General features: G+C 35.5%; 3 protein-coding genes across 4 annotated transcripts; all 3 read left to right on the forward strand.

Moving 5' to 3' along the window:
• Window positions 1–240: 240 nt before the first annotated feature.
• On the forward strand, window positions 241–4200 carry LOC140880500 (uncharacterized). 2 transcript variants are annotated; one of them, XM_073285003.1, is made up of 5 exons: window positions 241–549; window positions 859–1756; window positions 2854–2933; window positions 3158–3422; window positions 3588–4200. In XM_073285003.1, exons 2-5 carry the CDS (start codon window positions 1012–1014, stop codon window positions 3854–3856), a joined length of 1359 nt encoding a protein of 452 aa, XP_073141104.1. In that variant the 5' UTR covers window positions 241–549; window positions 859–1011; the 3' UTR covers window positions 3857–4200. The 2 variants fall into 2 exon arrangements, with proteins under 2 accessions (XP_073141104.1, XP_073141105.1); XM_073285004.1 differs by having other exon boundaries at window positions 241–534.
• A 1585-nt stretch (window positions 4201–5785) lies between these two features.
• Window positions 5786–9133, forward strand: LOC140880499 (heat shock 70 kDa protein, mitochondrial). The gene is made up of 6 exons (XM_073285002.1): window positions 5786–5994; window positions 6571–6638; window positions 6717–6795; window positions 6883–7449; window positions 7515–8135; window positions 8234–9133. Exons 1-6 carry the CDS (start codon window positions 5920–5922, stop codon window positions 8858–8860), a joined length of 2037 nt encoding a protein of 678 aa, XP_073141103.1. The 5' UTR covers window positions 5786–5919; the 3' UTR covers window positions 8861–9133.
• Window positions 9134–9961: 828 nt separating this feature from the next.
• LOC140880680 (fatty acid amide hydrolase) lies at window positions 9962–18199 on the forward strand. The gene is made up of 21 exons (XM_073285321.1): window positions 9962–10139; window positions 10232–10334; window positions 10424–10533; window positions 10638–10698; window positions 11055–11245; window positions 11320–11449; window positions 11557–11634; window positions 11709–11856; window positions 12362–12474; window positions 12548–12623; window positions 13641–13712; window positions 14273–14324; window positions 14599–14679; window positions 14762–14845; window positions 15021–15124; window positions 15252–15344; window positions 15473–15541; window positions 16371–16435; window positions 16811–16872; window positions 17390–17485; window positions 17922–18199. The coding sequence occupies exons 2-21, from the start codon at window positions 10256–10258 to the stop codon at window positions 17982–17984; spliced, it is 1827 nt and encodes a 608-aa protein (XP_073141422.1). The 5' UTR covers window positions 9962–10139; window positions 10232–10255; the 3' UTR covers window positions 17985–18199.
• The last annotated feature ends 46 nt before the right edge of the window (window positions 18200–18245 follow it).

Below are 18245 nucleotides of genomic sequence, written 5' to 3' on the forward strand. Positions count from 1 at the left end.
AAAATTTTAATATAATCTCGTGAAATTCACAAAATATCATAATTTCGCGGACACCACTACTATTAATTAAATATAAAATATTTAAATAAAACTTGTTATTTTTTAAAGTTTCGTCACAATCAAAACCCAGAGATTATCATAATAAAATCCCAAGGTCAGATTTTCTCCTATAATCTCGTCGCATGAAGAAATTTCGAGGAAACCACCTTTACGTGATGATTATATTATTTTAAACTCTCGTATGCAAATCCTTGCTGCTCTCTCGGACCTCTCTTTGTTTTCTCTTTCTGCACGATTGAATCACACCCATCTCTTAATAGTTATTTTAACCAATACTGCGTAAAGGAAGCAATTCGTGATCTTCTTTTTCATACTCTTTGGTCATTTTCATGCATATATATCTTTGAAGTGGACGAACGCCAGAAAAGATTGCTACTTTTTTGTTTTTTCGGTTCAAAAGCCGTTTGTCTCATTGGGTTGTTCTTGATTTCACCTGGGTTTTCTCGTATTCAAGCTGCCTCTGACTTTCGGAAGGTTCGCATTAAAAAGGTGAAATATTTGCGTTAATGTTGTATGCTCATACATTTTTTCTCTTCTGGTTATTTCGCGTAGATTAATGCGACCGATGATGTATAAATTTTGTTGTTTCAGCAATTTTGAGTCATTGTTGGGAATGGTTGTTATTTTGTATTTATATGCTTTGAGAGTGGATCAACGATGATTGTTGAATCTATATTTGAATCAACATGTTTGAATAGTTTAGCGGATGTGATGAGAAGTATTGATTTTGTGATAATTTGAAGATGCACACCTGATGATTTGGTGATCTAAGCTATTGGATTTCACGCATTCTTTCAGGGTAAGGAGCTGTCAAAAGGGTGATTTGGTTGTTATATACTGTTATCATCCAACTTGACACGGGTATTGAGGTTGAACAAGAACTGTACAGTATCACATCTTGTTTTTCCGCGAATTTTGGACTTGATTGATGAATGATTGATTAGCATATTTATGGCTCTTCATCGGGTACACTCTGAGGGCGAGGATCTGGACAGAGAACCGTTGACTACCACCAACTTTCGAGGTGTTCATCTTCATAGCTCGCGTAATCCTGGTGCAGTGAGACCGAAGGCCTCTATATTTGATGGAGATGGCAATTATTATAACAAGGAATGGGATCTTTTGGAGGGCAGAGGCAAAGAGTTCTGTTGGTATCATGTGGAACTTCCGAAAGGGAATCAAAAACTATCACAATCTGCACAATACCTCATTGACTTGCTCTGTCCGCCCCTTAAACTTCAAGACATCCTCTCACTTGTTAGCAATGGACCCTTCTGTGGACATGTAGATGGTGCTCTGGTATTCAGAGTTAATTCACCTGGCCCTGCTTCTAGTAGATTTACATTCAGAATTGCTGCAAGAGTTACAGAGAATTCTGTTATAACGGTGTCATTAGGTCGTGTCCCAAGATTGGGTTTCTCCCCAGCTAACAAGTCGCTGCTATCGGAGATTCCAATCGTGGAAGGTTCGAATTATGGTGGCAGTGAAGCGAAGGATAGTGGTAGGATGGTGATTAAGGAACATGTCCTTGATTTTCTGTTGACAATGAATCATTCAGAGGGGGCTGATAATCCTGTGCCGAAATCTATTTCCAATCTCGTCGTTCACATAATTGACACACACGTAGATCACCTTCAGGATGTTGTGATCAAGCTTGAGCTTGATCTGGATTCAGTTGAGTTGGAGATGGACAAAGGTTTGCTCCCAATTTCTTTACTTTGTTCCCATATTGCAATCTTTCGCCTGACCACCATAATAATACACTGCTAGGATACCATCCTATTTTCATGTTACAATTTTCTATAGTTCTTCCTTTTCTAATCTTAAATTAAAGGCTATTTTCGAGCAGATAATAAAAGATATACTTGTGTTACGACCATTTATGCAAGTAATTTAAACTTTATGGTTTGTTCTTGGGCTCATTCCTTCTTGTTTTTATTTGATCTTTGATTCTTTGCTAATTATGAACAAATTGATTTCCGTGTGTTGCCTACAATTTTAGGCAAATATCTCGAGTTCTTTTGAAGTGGTTACTGTGAATTATAGCTTAAATGGGCTTAGCTGGTCTATTAGGAAACATTGTCTGTCAAGAAATCAATGTTACTCATTAAGTTTCTACATTGAATCAAACCAACATGATAAGTAATGAAAATTCTGCATGTATAATCTTAATTTGATCTATTTCTTTCAGAGTATGTAATAGTGAAGGTTGGGGCATTCAGAAAGAACTTTCTCATCCTTGATCATATTATCTTGAAGCAAAAGAAAATAAATTAATTAAGATTAGTAGCACGTGTCTGGTCAAATCTGTTTAAGATTTAACCTTAGATTTCAAGATAAAAACCAAAAACAGCTGTGTTTATGGAAATTGTAAGAATATCGATCGTTTCAATTAACAATCAAATTAAGTTCGTTTATACTTCAATTTGTTATTTCTTCATTTGGTAGACTATGTATATCAGAAAATGACTTCATCTCGAACAGAAAATCGAATTCTTGAAAAATATCTGAAATTGGTAGGTTATCAAGACACAGTTTATTGTTTTCTGCATGGAGTTGTAGGTCAATAAGTGTGGCGCTAAATTGTGATTCATACATAAAACAGTAAGAAAGAGGTGGCTGCATTAGCTCTGCTCTTGAATCCCGAAAAAAAGCAGAAAAAATGGTTGAACTCGATGATAACCCACATGTTTCTTGCATAGTTACTTGGCTGATTTGCTATATTGGTGGCATCGTTTTTATTCTCTGCCTCGTGATGTTTGTTTTGAAACCTGTTTCCTGATCTGGTTATAGGTGGCTCTGCTCTGAAGAAACAGATGTTAGACGACAGAAAATTCCCCAAAATGCACCTCGATTTGCAACGTCTCTTGCAGGTGCGTACAGGTTTAAGTTCAATACCCTGATCCCCTCGAAAGTCTTCCTTAGAATAACTTTGACTTTCTGAATTGGTATAGCTCTGTGGCTGATTCATTAGGCAGGTTACCATTTCATGGTTGTCTAGAGAAGAATTTTCCTTCCATTTACCAGCATAAAAACAAAAGCTACGTGGGACGATAGCCGATAGACTAATTTGTAAACATCTTGTTCTATATTGCAGGTGATTGCACATGGTGAGCAAGTCTTCCCTCGTGTTAAAGAGAAGTGTTCGTTTAAAGACTGGTTCACCAGTGAAGATATCAATGCTTTGGAAGAATTGATTGGACGGATACGCAGACTAAAGGAGAATGTTGGGTTTATAGCCAACCGTGTCACAGCAATTCAAGCCGGCCTAGACAGTTGGCAGTCCGAGCAAATAAATAGAAAACTATATTATCTCTCATTCCTCTCCATCATATTTCTACCATTATCAACAATTACCGGAGGTCAGATGCCTCCCTTCTCACCTTTTCCTTATTCAAACTTTGAATCTTTATTTTCCTCACATGGATTGTAAAAAATCAAGTCTTTATCTGTCACACTGATATTTCCATCTCATAAACTCATACAAATTTTTTGATAAATTGACAAATGCTTTCTTGTGACCACAGTTTTCGGGATGAATGTGGGAGGTGTTCCTTGGACTGGACAAAAGGATCCGGATTTAAGCGATGGTTTTCTCAGCGTGATGTTGATATGCATTGCGATGGTTGGAATTGTTCTCCTATGCTTCCTTTTCCCGAGTCTTTACAGTCATGTCATGGCATGGCGAAGAAGACAAGTTTTGAGAAGAAGTTGGTCCATCAACCATAAATCCTTCGTCAAGAGAACCATCGCAAATGAAGAAAGAAACGGCACAGGAGGCTACCTTCCGCTTTAAGCTGTGAATACATTTGTTCTTTCCGAGTCATCCGCCGAGGCCTTTGGAGCTGTTTCATTATCATCGATGGTTGATCTTCTGCTGACTTTAATTTGTCTGATGCTTCTGAAGTTCCAGTATTCTTGCATTATTTGTGAAAAGCTGGAAACTGGAGACTGGAGTGAGCTGTGTACATACATTTTTCTTCTTATTATAAGCTGATAAATCGATAACTTTAACATGGTTTCCACTGATGGCAGTTACTATATCTAGCTTGCTGCTTGATATGCAATTTTTTGGGGATAATTTTATATTTGGTGTTGTATCATATTTAATCGATTAGATATGTTTGCAAGCGAAATGGGATAATTCGATGCTATGTCAGTTTTTTATTGGTCACTTTTATGGGACCCATGTGTGGGTCTCACATTAGTGGCCAATAATAAACTGACACGCCACCCTGAGGATAGCATTGACATATCCAGCGAAATGATTATTTTCAACTTAGCCGCATATATTTTCTTTTTTTTGGTTTCATTCTCAAGTGTTTGCACTTTTGAAGTCTCTTTTTTGTAGTGTTAACATATCGTTGAGTCATTTTTAATTAACACAGTGGCACTGAGCCCATACTGCAGAGTGCGGTCTATGTTACGGTTTTGTTCATGCCGCCTGCAGGGTACTACCCTGCGGGCGACGTGTAACTCAATGATTGGTTAAAATTAATGGGTCTCATGTGGGGTCCACTAATTTTAACCAATCAAAATTCACCATGCCACCCACAGGGCATTACCCTGTGGGTGGCATACTGAATACTGAACCAACTGCTATATTTTTGATAAATAAAATTAAATCAAATATAGTTTTTTTAAGGGTAAAAAATTAAATATTGTTTTCCCTCTACTTGTGTCAAAAACCAATTCCCTTTATGTCTTATTGTTCTTGATTAATCAAGGGAACTTTTTTAAAACAATTTTTGGGTCCGATTTCATCTTTACCAAAAAAATAAAAAGTAAAGATTAATTATTATTTTTGAAATTATTTAACTAATTCATCATTTTTAGAACTTCGCCCGTTTGAGTAAGTACTTTAAAAACATTTTTTTTTAGAATTATTATACGTTAAAAAAAAACTTAAAAGTATGTGTTTGGACAAGATTTTTGCAAAACGTTTTTGAAAAATATTTTTTTTAAAGATATCAAGGCTCCGTTTAGACATGTAATTATAAAATGTTTTTATAATTTTTTTAAAAATGTTTTAAAAATTATTTTAAGAATAAATATATGTTTGAACAACTATTATATTAAAAAAACATTTTAACATTTTAAAAGTAATGTTATTCATTTTTGTCTTTTATAGTTTCATTCTAAAAACATCTAAAAACACTTCTCAAGTGTTCTTTACATACTATACTTAGAGAACATTTTTACATTTTACAAAAATTTTATCCAAACACATACTTTAAATTTTTTTTACTTATAAAACACTAAAAACGTTTTTAAAGTACATGTCCAAACGGAACCTAATTTTTCTTTAAAAATGACACTTGAATAATATATTTTGAAAACTATTTTTTAAAAGTGTTTTCAAGTAACATTTTAAAAAAGCATTTGATATTTGTTTTATGATATTTTTAGAATTCATAACAATAATAAAAACAAAACATATTAATTTTAAACATAAAAACTTTTTTATAGAATAGTTGTTCAACAACTATAAACAATTTTAAAAGTATTTATTCAAACGAAACATCGTAGAAGAAACCAACAAATTATTTGTTTAAAAAAGAAGAAGAAAAAAGTAACAAATATTTAAATTTAAAAATAATAAACACACTAAAATAAGAAGAAATGTAAATAAAAAAGAGAAATACCTTGGGCAGTACTCCACTACTTCTCATTATGTGTAGAACATTCTATGAGCGTAAATGTGTAATTGAGCTCCATTTTCTTTCACTATATATTTTTTAATTGCATTCCCTCTCGGCCTTATTTCTCGACCTCTCTTTCCAAAAACCCTAAACCCTAGCACCGCTGCTCCACAAAAGCGGAAGATTTTGTGAAAAGCTCCTTTGCTCCTCGCAGTCGATGGCCACCGCCGTGCTTCTCAGATCTCTCCGTCGCCGAGATTTCACTTCAGCTCCGGTTTCTGCTTTCAGAACAGTATGCTTATTTTTCTATGACTTGCTTTCTGAGTCTGTTATTATTCTTTGATATGATTATGTGTGATTTATTCTTGATACGTGTTTATTTAGGTAGTTTGTCAGATTGATTTAGTATTACGGTTTGTTTGATTTTGAGTCCTTGTGCTGTGTGAACTTGGTGTATGTTTTGATGTCTTCGGATCATTTCGATTCTGAATTGGGCATCTTTGAAGCTGGGTAGATATTTTTCTTTCTTTCTGTCCTTCGTCTTCTGTGTTTTGTATTGGTCTTTGACCAGTAGAAGCATCTCTATGTTCTTTCTGTTCATTTCAAGCTCTAAACTTTTGAATCTTCTTCTGTGTTGGTTATTTCCTCAACTTTTGCGTGGTCCTAATTTTTCGGGAGTACTTTTTATTTTGGGTGTTAGATAACTTACCTAAGCTTTTGAAAGAGCGCCGTTATGCATTAGAACAAAACTGGATATGTTGGATTTCAGTTTATCCTGTTATTTTTACTGAACTCCGGCATGCTTTCTAGTGATGGTTGCATTGAACCTGATTACATTTTTGCGTTTTGGCTTGTATTTTTCATTCAGTTTACAGGAAACACCAACCCGTCATGGGCTGTGAATAGCAAGTGGGCAGGCCTTGTTAGGCCATTCAGGTAACTTTTTGTCTTCGGTTTCTATCTTGTTCTGGAAGATGCAATTGGGCCTTTAAACTCACTTTTTTCATGCTACAGCACAAAACCAGCTGGTACTGATGTTATTGGCATTGATTTGGGAACCACAAATTCTTGTGTATCAGTCATGGAGGGCAAGGTTAAGATTTGTTTTGGTATTTTGAGTAAAATTGATGTTCTAGGTGCTAGTAAATGTCATCTAATTGTTTACATGTTTATTATTCAGAATCCAAAGGTTATTGAGAATTCTGAGGGTGCTCGGACCACTCCATCTGTGGTAGCCTTTAATCAAAAAGGAGAACTCTTGGTCGGTACACCAGCAAAACGACAGGCAGTCACGAATCCAACCAACACTGTGTTTGGAACAAAGCGGCTGATTGGCAGGCGATTTGATGATTCCCAGACACAAAAGGAAATGAAGATGGTTCCGTACAAAATAGTCAGAGCCCCCAATGGAGATGCTTGGGTTGAAGCCAATGGCCAACAGTACTCACCAAGTCAAATTGGAGCATTTGTATTGACTAAGATGAAGGAAACTGCAGAGTCTTATTTAGGAAAGTCTGTAAATAAGGCTGTGATCACAGTTCCAGCTTATTTTAATGATGCTCAGAGGCAGGCCACTAAGGATGCTGGCAGGATTGCTGGCCTTGATGTGCAGAGGATAATTAATGAGCCTACTGCAGCTGCACTTTCCTATGGCCTGAACAACAAAGAAGGTCTTGTTGCTGTTTTTGATCTTGGTGGTGGAACTTTTGATGTTTCTATTTTGGAGATATCAAATGGCGTCTTTGAGGTATGTCCACCTAGTTTGATTTTAATTATCTTGTTGTCTTTGCTGATTACATATTGACTATGCAGGTGAAAGCAACCAATGGTGACACATTTTTGGGAGGAGAGGACTTTGATAATACTTTGTTGGAGTTTTTGGTGAGTGAGTTTAAGAGAACTGAGGGAATTGATCTGTCAAAGGACAAGTTAGCTCTGCAGAGACTTCGAGAGGCCGCAGAAAAAGCAAAAATAGAGCTTTCCTCAACATCTCAAACTGAAATCAACTTGCCATTTATCACAGCTGATGCATCTGGTGCCAAGCATCTGAATATTACACTGACTAGATCTAAGTTTGAGGCTCTGGTCAACCATTTGATTGAGAGGACCAGGTCTCCCTGCAAGAGTTGTTTGAAGGATGCTGGTATATCAATAAAGGAAGTTGATGAGGTTCTTCTTGTTGGAGGGATGACCCGTGTCCCAAAAGTTCAGGAAGTGGTTTCCGAAATTTTTGGCAAGTCCCCAAGCAAAGGAGTGAATCCAGATGAGGCTGTTGCTATGGGAGCTGCTATTCAGGGTGGCATCCTCCGTGGTGATGTCAAGGAGTTGCTTCTCCTGGATGTCACTCCCCTTTCACTTGGTATTGAAACACTTGGAGGCATCTTTACAAGATTGATCAACAGGAATACGACTATTCCTACGAAGAAAAGTCAGGTGAGCTGCTGAAACTTATGATGGAGTCTTCTTGATTATGATGCTCGGTGTGTTAATCCTTCATTTTAAATTGCCTGACCTAATTCTACTGTTTTCAGGTATTCTCTACTGCCGCTGACAATCAAACCCAAGTGGGTATCAAAGTTTTGCAAGGTGAGCGTGAGATGGCTTCAGACAATAAGCTCCTTGGTGAATTTGATCTCGTGGGTATCCCTCCTGCTCCCAGGGGAATGCCTCAGATAGAAGTTGCATTTGATATAGATGCCAATGGAATTGTTACTGTTTCCGCCAAGGACAAGACTACCGGCAAAGAGCAGCAGATTACCATTAGATCTTCAGGAGGTCTGTCAGAAGACGAGATCGACAAAATGGTTAAGGAGGCTGAGATGCACTCCCAGAAAGATCAGGAAAGGAAAACTTTGATTGATCTCAGAAACAATGCAGACACCACCATCTATAGTATTGAGAAGAGCTTGAACGAGTACAAGGACAAGATTCCAAAAGAAGTTGTTTCAGAAATCGAGACCTCTGTTTCAGATTTGAGAAATGCAATGACCACAGAGAACATCGATGATATCAAGGCAAAGCTTGATGCAGCGAACAAGGCTGTTTCCAAGATTGGGCAGCATATGACCGGCAGTTCCGGTGGTAGTGACTCCTCCACGGGAGGTTCTCAGGGTGGAGACCAAGCACCCGAGGCAGAGTACGAGGAGGCTAAGAAGTAAGCAAATTGGAGTCTGAAAGCAATAGATGAACGACATAATTTTGATCATGTGTTTCGTTGGATCTGTATTTAAAGAAACTCAATTTACAAGTTCCTGACGGAGAACCTTTTGCATGTGGAACTCGATAGCGGTAGATTTTGTTTTGATTTGTTTTTTTCCTCATAATAATATGTTAAGGTGGAATTAATTCAATGTTGGAACTCTTGTGGGTTATTTCTGAATTTCATGCTGTGATATCTGGAAATCTGATGCCATGCGGTTGACTGATTCTAATTTCTAGCAAGTTATGTGTTGGGTTACTTGGGTATGTTGTTGCCTGTTGGTTGTGCTGGGTGGATATTGATGGATCTGATTAATTATTTTTGGACGAAATATTTGTTAAGAGATACATAAAACAGTAGAATTTTGTCATTAATGTGTATCCACTATCCAATAACACATATTCATTGTTTAGTCAAAAAGAAAAAAGAAAAACTTATATTCATTGTTTATTTTGGTTTATGATTTTTTCTATGAATTTCTGATTATTAGATACATTCTTAAAATAATGTTATATGGTCCGAATTTTATTAAACATGTTATAAAATGCACCATCTCATCAAGTATGTAGTATATATTAGAGAGTGATGTTTCTTGATATGAGATCTCTATTACAAAAATTCTTCTCATAATATTTTTTATGTTAATGATTATTGAAATTTATATCTTTTATTGATTTATATTTATATTTATTTATTTTTCTTACACTCCTAGTTTAGATAATCCCTGGAAGTTTTAGGCTCCGTTTGAATAAATATTTACAAAATGTTTTAGTTTAATTGTAAAAACATCTCTCGATTGCTCTTTTAAAATTATACTAAGATAACATTTTTAAAAAAAATATTTTTCAAAAATATTTTATAAAAATTTTGTCCATACACATATTTTTTAAGTTTTTTTTCACTTATATAAAGCTAAAATATTTTTAAATTACACGTCCAGAAATTTAAAGTTTGTTTTGTTTTTGTTATATGTATATGTATATGTATATTATATATTATTTATTTATTTAAAAACCGGGTATCATATTCATTGACGAACGGCAAAATCATTGAAGAAATATTTAATTTGCGTAGAAAACTATGCTGCGTTGTTGGTTTCCATTTATTCCTCCCAACCTCTTCCACCTGCTCTCACGTTAATATTCATCCCCATTCTCCTCCCCCGGCGCTGTATATCATTTCCTGCGCATTTCATACTCTTCTTCAGTGTTCACCAAGCGCTCAAACAACCAACCAAGGTTGATTTCGGAAGTTATGTTTATGTTTTGACTGTAAAATGTGTGTTTATTGGAATTCTGATTCAGTGAGTTGATCGATTTTGTTTTCACAGATTGGATCGAATTTGGGCGGGAAAATGGTGAAGAAGAAGGTGATGTTGCCGGCGGATGAAGTTGACTTGGCTACGGTGAAATATCAGTATGAGAAAATTGAAGGTGTGTTGGTTGTCGAGTATCCAGCTATGATTGAATAGAATATTTGGTTTATTCCTTTCTGTTTTAGTGATTGTCGACTTTCGGTGCAGCGCCGCATTTGACTGGATTTTGGCTCAAGTTATTTGTTAAAGTTGTTGAGACGTCCATAATTGGTCCATTGATTATATCTCATCTGAAGAAGGAGAATAAAATGGTTGAGGTTGGGTGTTTTTTGTTTGTTTTCAATGTCAACAAACTTCGTATATTATTGAATGTATCATGTGTGTAGAGTTCAACATTTGAAATTGATCCTTATGTGAACAGATGCTGAGGAATACTGTGATACCAGAGGCTCCTATGTTTAAACCTGAGTTTCCTCCTCAAGGTTTATTATCATCATGTTCTCTTTTGATGCTTTGTGTGTGACTCCATTTTTATAGTTCCCTATTATGTTAAGGAAGTAACTTCACTGAGAAATACTTTTTGACGTGGAAATACGCAAGGGATTAAAAGAAACGAAACTGAAGAATAAGACTGCTATATTTGCTGTGACGCGTAGGCAAGTGAAATAGCTTGCCCTGATTGATTTTATTGGATTATTTTGTTCCTTCTCTTGGCATATTTAGCTTACTTAATCATATAAATTTTACCAAGCAACGAGCTCTATCTTTAAAAACATTATCAACCTTAGCCAACAATGTTGCAAATGACTAAAGATTTTACGGTTGGACTTGAATTCAGAACCAGAAACTGAAGTTATTGCTCTGGAAGAAGATGGAGAGCCTGAAGAGAGAGTTGAATTGGCCTTGAAGTGTCTTCCAGAATATGATCCTGCTAAGAGTTGGACGTCTGATTCTTCTGAGCCTTTCCGCTATTGGAATATTCGTGATTATGCATATGCATACAGATCTAAGCTCACAACCCCGTCTATTGTAAGTACTTTTTTGGAATTGTCTTTCCTCTCTCTGATTATCATCAATTTGTCGTTTTTAATTTTATGTTTCAGGTTGCAGAGCGCTTCATCTCAGCGATTGATGAGTTCAAAAATAAGAAGCCTCCCACTCCATTGTTGATTTCCTATGACCCTGGGAATATAAGAAAACAAGCAGCAGCTTCTACCAGAAGGTTTGAGGAAGGTGAAAATAAGCATGTCCCAGTAATATCAGTTTTTGTTCCTGTTGTGTGTTGTGTTTTTTAACCGATGTTGACTCAATATTAGTTCTTATCTGAATGGAATGTGCAGGGAATCCATTGTCAGTCCTTGATGGTATTTTTATGGCAATTAAAGATGATATTGATTGCTGCCCGTATCCTTCTAATGGTACTTATTTGAAATGCATTTGTTGATCATCCTTTTAAGGCATAAGTAAATGGCAAGTGCTCCATGACAAGCAGGTGGAACAACCTTCTTTCACGAGATTCGTCCGGTTGAAGAGGATGCGGCCTCTGTTGCAAAACTACGTAGCTCCGGTGTGATTTTGGTTGGAAAGGCAAATATGCATGAACTGGGTCTAGGCACGTCAGGAAACAATCCAAATTATGGGTATGTTACGTATAGCTGCCTTTCATCGATGGAAAGTCTATCTCTAGATGCCAAAATGTTGCAATGGCCTAATCAATGTATTTCTTGTGGCATATAGTGCAATAAACGATATACCTAGTTCAAATAGCAACTTTTGACAAAAAAATTGCATGCCTTTGATTATGAATCTTTAAAATGCTGTTATTATGAATCTTCAAAATTTTAATTCAACACAAGTATTTGCTTTTTCTTGTTAAAATCTGGTTTATAAGCCTTTGCTAGTGATTAAAGCTCACAGATGGCGAGGTCACTGCAAGTTAGTTAATTAAAGAATATCAAGTCTGTCCACCTGAAAATGAGACCACTTTTCAATCTTGATTTCTGTAACTTCTGAACAATACGTTTATTTGTCTCCTGTGAGTCTTATAATGCTTCAGGTACATACATGAGCAGAACATTTTTTATGTACTGTTAATTAGTCTTTGATATTTGAAACTCAGTTACAACAGGGAGTTTGTGCATGCAGGACCGCAAGAAATCCACATGCTCCTGAAAGATATACTGGTGGATCATCCTCAGGACCTGCGGCAATTGTAGCCGCTGGATTGTGTTCAGCTGCATTGGGAACAGATGGAGGAGGTTGTCCATTTGTGTCGCATATAATTTTTCAAAATTGACCACGATTCTACTTATTTCATTTAAAAAATTACAGGTTCTGTTCGAATTCCATCATCTTTGTGTGGTGTTGTGGGACTGAAATCTACGTACGGGAGGACCAGTATGATAGGGTAAGCTCATGAACATCATATTTTCATATATTGTACTTAATTCACTTTCATGATGAAGAATCACACTTCTGGTAATTGTCAAACTGCAAAAAATCTCCTTTTCAATTTGTTTTTCAGATTTATATTGCATGTTGTTGCAACCACAATAATAACCATTAACAAAAGATATTGAAGTGAAATATGCTGAATATATCTGATCAAATGAAAGAAAATAACACGTAGAGAAATGTCTATGTACAACCCTAGCCTACGCTTGTAATCACTAGCAAGAAAACAAAATAATTCTAACCAACTCTTCTCTCTTATATTCCCCTTTTTTGCCCTTGCCAAGCTTTCTAGAAATCTCTCAAGGACTAAACAATGACTTTGGCCCAATTTATTGAGGCCCATAACAATACCTCTCCATTGACTAATCATGCCCATAACATGTCCTCTCCATTGACTAATCAGACCCTTTAAACTTAAGTCCCTGACACTTGGCAAGTTAAAAGTTCCAGAATTGACGGCTACTTCCTGTAACATCCTGGAAATTACTAATTGAATATTTCTAGACATGATAAATATTCCAACACAGCAATATATTCCAACGTATATAGTTTTTGTCTAATTGCTTAAGAGCCATCAATTTCCTAATCCATGGAAACATGGAACCGTACAAAACTGGCGATAAATAGTTTAACACGAGAATTTTATTTATTTTACTGCATGGTTTTGATTTGCGCAAACTAAATTTCCATTTCAGTATTTGTAGCAACTTCACTTTATGATATGCGTTAGCTGAAGGTTTGCCCACTTATTTGTCTCCTAAATATTTTGTAGTAACAATATCTCTCTCATTTTATTGTCTCCTAAATTGCCAACGTATCTGTTCTTACTGTTGTCCGGTGCACCCTAGTCCTCTTTTCATGACTTCTTCGTCAAATTGTCACATTGAATCTTGGACTGTTTTTTAGGAATAAACTTAATGGAAAATTTTTACTGGAGTATTCACTTTTGAGTTTTCCAACAATTTGACAGATCTATATGTGATTCGGGTACAGTGGAGATTATTGGACCCATTACAACTAATATTGAGGATGCGATACTTGTGTAAGTAATAGGTACCTTGATATTATTGAAATAAAGGTTTCTACCATTTTGGTATGGGCAAATACTTTGTTTTAGTGTTTTAACAAATATAAACAATTGGTTCCGTCCAGTCATTACTTTTTAATTAAAATTGTGGGTTTGCTCTCTGTTGATTAACCGAAGTGTTAATGCTAAATGTGCATTCTCGAGGCTGTAGAGAAGGAGGTACTATTCTAAGCTATCAGTGGAAAAGTATCATTTAGAGTTTTTTCAATCTATTCCTGTAAAATACATATTCTTTCAATCCACTTGTTGACCTGCTCGGTGTATGTCCTCTCTAGGAGTTCATCATGGATCCGGGCTATCGCCATTATATTATTTTGGCTGTTTTGGAAGATAACTATTTAACTGGGCTGTTTTATTCTGCCCAATTCCTTGAATCATGATGCACTTAATCTGAGTGGCATTAGGCAGAAAGTTTGAAATTCACCTTGTGTGCTTCTGGATAAGTAAATTCATAAATTCTTGTATTATACCTTACTGTCTCCATTCAAGCACTAATTTTAGATGCACACTTTCAGGTATTCGGCGATTTTGGGATCCTCGGCTGCAGATAGAATTGCTTTGAAACCTGTAATTGCTTAAGAATTTATTTCGCTTCTTGATTTTCTCAGTTCATTTCTGAGCATGTTGCTACAATATTTCATTTTCTAACATTGTACTGCTGACTGACATCTTTCAAACTTGCTACCTATGGGTTAAATATTTAATTTTTTTTTGAGCTAATCAAATCTGTTATGTTAAGATAGTTACAACAGGAACTTTTCTTCTCTTTTTGTTTTTTCAGAGTTGATAAGTAGAAATATTTTTTTTGGTGTTGAAATTAAATGATTTTCGTCCTTCGCAGTCAATACCCCATGTACCTATCTTATCTTTGCAAGAAAGTTCAAACTTTCTGGGATCACTAAAGTTGGGGAAGTATACTGAGGTGTTCACTTGCTTCTTGTACTAGAAACCTTTCCACCAGGCCACTAAAATGTCATTTAACCAGTATAATACCCTCACTGCAGTGGTTTAATGATGTTTTCTCGACTGATATTACCGAAAAGTGTGAGGACGTGATAAATCGTTTAACTGAAACACATGGGTGCAAGGTGTGCATCTCTTCTCTCATGATTGATCAATTCATGTGCTCTAGTGAATTCCAATTTTAGAGATTAATATTATCTTCTTTATAAGAACGCTACATCATATCCCAACTTAGATATTTGTTGGTGGCTGCGACATAGACTTTTCATGCTTTGAGTGGGTTTTCTCTTTCTGCAAAAGACAGTGGAGATTGTAATCCCAGAGCTTCAGGAGATGCGTAATGCCCATATTGTTTCAATTGGGTCTGAATCAGTGTGCGGGTTGAATCCTGATTTTGAAGATGGGTATGTTCCTTTTTCTATTCACTATGCATCTTCCGAACTTGAATTCACTTCAGAAAGTTCAATGTATGCAAGTGAAATATCTCGGCAATAGTAAACATATATCTGAATGAATAATTGTTTTCCTTAGTAAACGAGTGAAGTTGACAAATGATACACGGACAAACCTCGCACTTTTTCGGTCCTTTTCAGCATCGGATTATGTTGCAGCTCAATGTTTCAGGTCAGCCGTGATTGTCAATTTTATGGGTCTGCTAAAGATGCATTTGTTATGTTTATATTTATTGACGTCGCATGCTGTTACTTGACCAATACTTATTAAAATCTCTAGTTTTGTCTGATTTATTGTAGGAGAAGGATAATGCTGTACCTTATGGATATATTTAAAAAGGTGGACGTGATTATCACTCCAACGACGGGGTACGATGAAATAAGGCTTCTTGGTGTGGTTAATATATTTCCATCTATATGCATGATTTCTAGACATGCATAGCTTCATCCGTACACCAGTTGCTGGAACATTTATTACTAAAAACATTTGATACCACTTTTGCATGTATGGTTCATCCATCATATAGGCAGTGTATGAGATTGCTTCCAAAAGTACTTATGAGATTTTCCTTCGCAAAATTTTCAACTTCTGATTACCAAAAGCATCTTATTTGCATACGCTTTTTGGTTTATAATTGCTTGTTTGCTGTTTTCTTTTGTCTGATTGACTGATTATGTTTATTTGTCTCATCCTCTAGACTGGTATTTGATATCTGTAGTCTGTAGATCATAAAGTAACTTCTCCAGCTCCATAAAACCCTTTGCTTTTAGAATCCACAAATCATATATGATATTGTGGTAATGATATGTGGTTTGTGTCGTTTTGAGGACAGGATGGAAAAAAAAAGGACTTTTCTATTCAGAATTGACTTTTAAATATAAATGACAAAACAAATAGCCTGCATTAACTGTTGGACCTTGCATTTTGCAACTTTTGTGAGACATTTTTATAAGTGAGAAATCACTAAATATTGGTTGGGGACTGCATTGGAGTCTTTCCTGAGATAACTTTTTCTGACTAGTAACAAATTCACTGTGACACTTGAAGGAAATAGTTTTTTTTTACACTCTATTCAAATGTCTACTCTGCTTTTAACAGAAATTGTGTATATTCATGCGTAAATGTTCATACTTTTACAGAATAAGATTTTAGTCCCCTTAATTATTTAAAGTGCTTAATATGTAACTTATTCTTTAGGATGACAGCACCAGTAATACCTCCAGATGCACTTAAATCTGGAGAGACAGATTTGCAAGTTGCAGGTTAGTTTTGCTTCATCTCATAAATTTTGTTTTGATTAAAATTTCTCCACTTATCTGATGTTGCTGCTCTTTTTGTTTCCTATATATCATACAAATTTTTATATTCACCACCAACTGATTCTCCAAGTTTCTAAACATCAAGACATTCTATGCCTCTCATTATGTCAATAGAGAATAAATATTGTATCAACTAAATATTACGATCTCCCAATGACTCTTGCTGAAGTTCTTGCTAAGTTAGCATCAGGTCCATCTCCTTTTTTTGGTCCACTATCTCCCTCTTTGTCATGGTGCTCTGAAAAACATAAATGCTCAACTCTGGTGGCAAAAATTGGAGTATAATTGTGTCTGCTAATGAATTTCTTCATCCATCAGGAAATCTAATGCGGTTTGTCACATTAGCAAATCTTCTTGGGCTTCCAGCAATATCTGTTCCTGTAAGTGCTATAATTGCTCTCTGTCATGGCATTGTTGTAAACATTTTTAAATATCCAAAAACAAGGAGGATATTGAAATTATGGTTTATATTCTGGAGCGGAAAGGAGTTTTAAATAATCTTTGAAAGTTGCTGGATGAATGATATTGAAGAATTAAAATAATATAAAGAGATGATTTTGAAATTGCGCACTGAAGGATGGTGCAAAAAAATAGAACATTACCCCGTTAAAATTACAATTCCGACAGGTTTATATAGGACTTCAAATATTTTGTGTGAAGTGTATTAAAAAGTTTTTTCAGTTTGCTCTACGTTTTTGGTGATGTTGGCATCAATCAATTCTGCTTGCTCCTTCCCTACTTAAAGTGAAAAATCAACTTATAAATGTATTCCTGAATACCTTTTAAGAACAAAGAAATAAAAATGCTGGCTTTAATTTACTTTCACTTTATACCTTCTCAGTTCTAACTATCTGATTCTATTTCTCTCCTTTTGCTCCCAAAATTTTGAGCATCCAGGTTGGGTACGATAAGGAAGGTCTTCCCATCGGTCTACAACTCATTGGCCGTCCATGGTGTGAAGCTTCTATTCTGCGTTTAGCTGCTGCAGTTGAGGTATTTTTTCCTGTTACTACTCGCATTAAAAACTTCATCTTCACGCCGTCTGTAATTTTCCTTGAAAAAAAACTGGCACTTTGCAAGCAGTTTTCATTATATAAAACAGCTATCCTGCTTAGGATGATGAACAATGGGTGCAAGCAAGCCGAGGGTTGATCAAGTTCAAGTCAACCTCGAGCTATTCAAGCCATTATAGTTGAGCCTGAGTATATATAATTTACTGTAAAGTGCTTGTCTAGATAATTGAGCTCAAGACACATTTTTTTCAATTTATTTTACTTTTTAAAATGCCATAGAAAATACTCTTTTAACTCAATCCACTGATACATAAATTTCTCTTTTTGATAATTTTGAAAAAACATGATCAATACTTCAGCTTTTAAAGTTTTTTGCCCCATGTAAATTGATGCTTATAGAACTTTCCATATTTCAGGAACTTTGTTCTACAACTAAGAAGAAACCATTGCAGTATTATGATATGTTGAAAGAGAATTGAAATCACACAATTGCTGCTTGAGGATCCATCCATTCACAAAGATATGGTTTCTGCCCAAATGAAATTTGGCTCATTTATAAAAAAATATAATAAAATTTGTCGTTAGTCTCTCTGCCATGATACCATCAATAAAAATATAGATGGTCGGTTATTTACATATAACATATGCTTTTCTTCATTCCTTTTTTTTTTAAATGCTTCTTTTTTCATTCTTACATCTCAGTTTGTAGTTTTTTGCATGTTGCATGCATGTGTATTTAA

The sequence above is a fragment of the Henckelia pumila genome, chromosome 2 (assembly GCF_033568475.1).
Source record: "Henckelia pumila isolate YLH828 chromosome 2, ASM3356847v2, whole genome shotgun sequence".
Lineage (NCBI taxonomy): Eukaryota > Viridiplantae > Streptophyta > Magnoliopsida > Lamiales > Gesneriaceae > Henckelia > Henckelia pumila.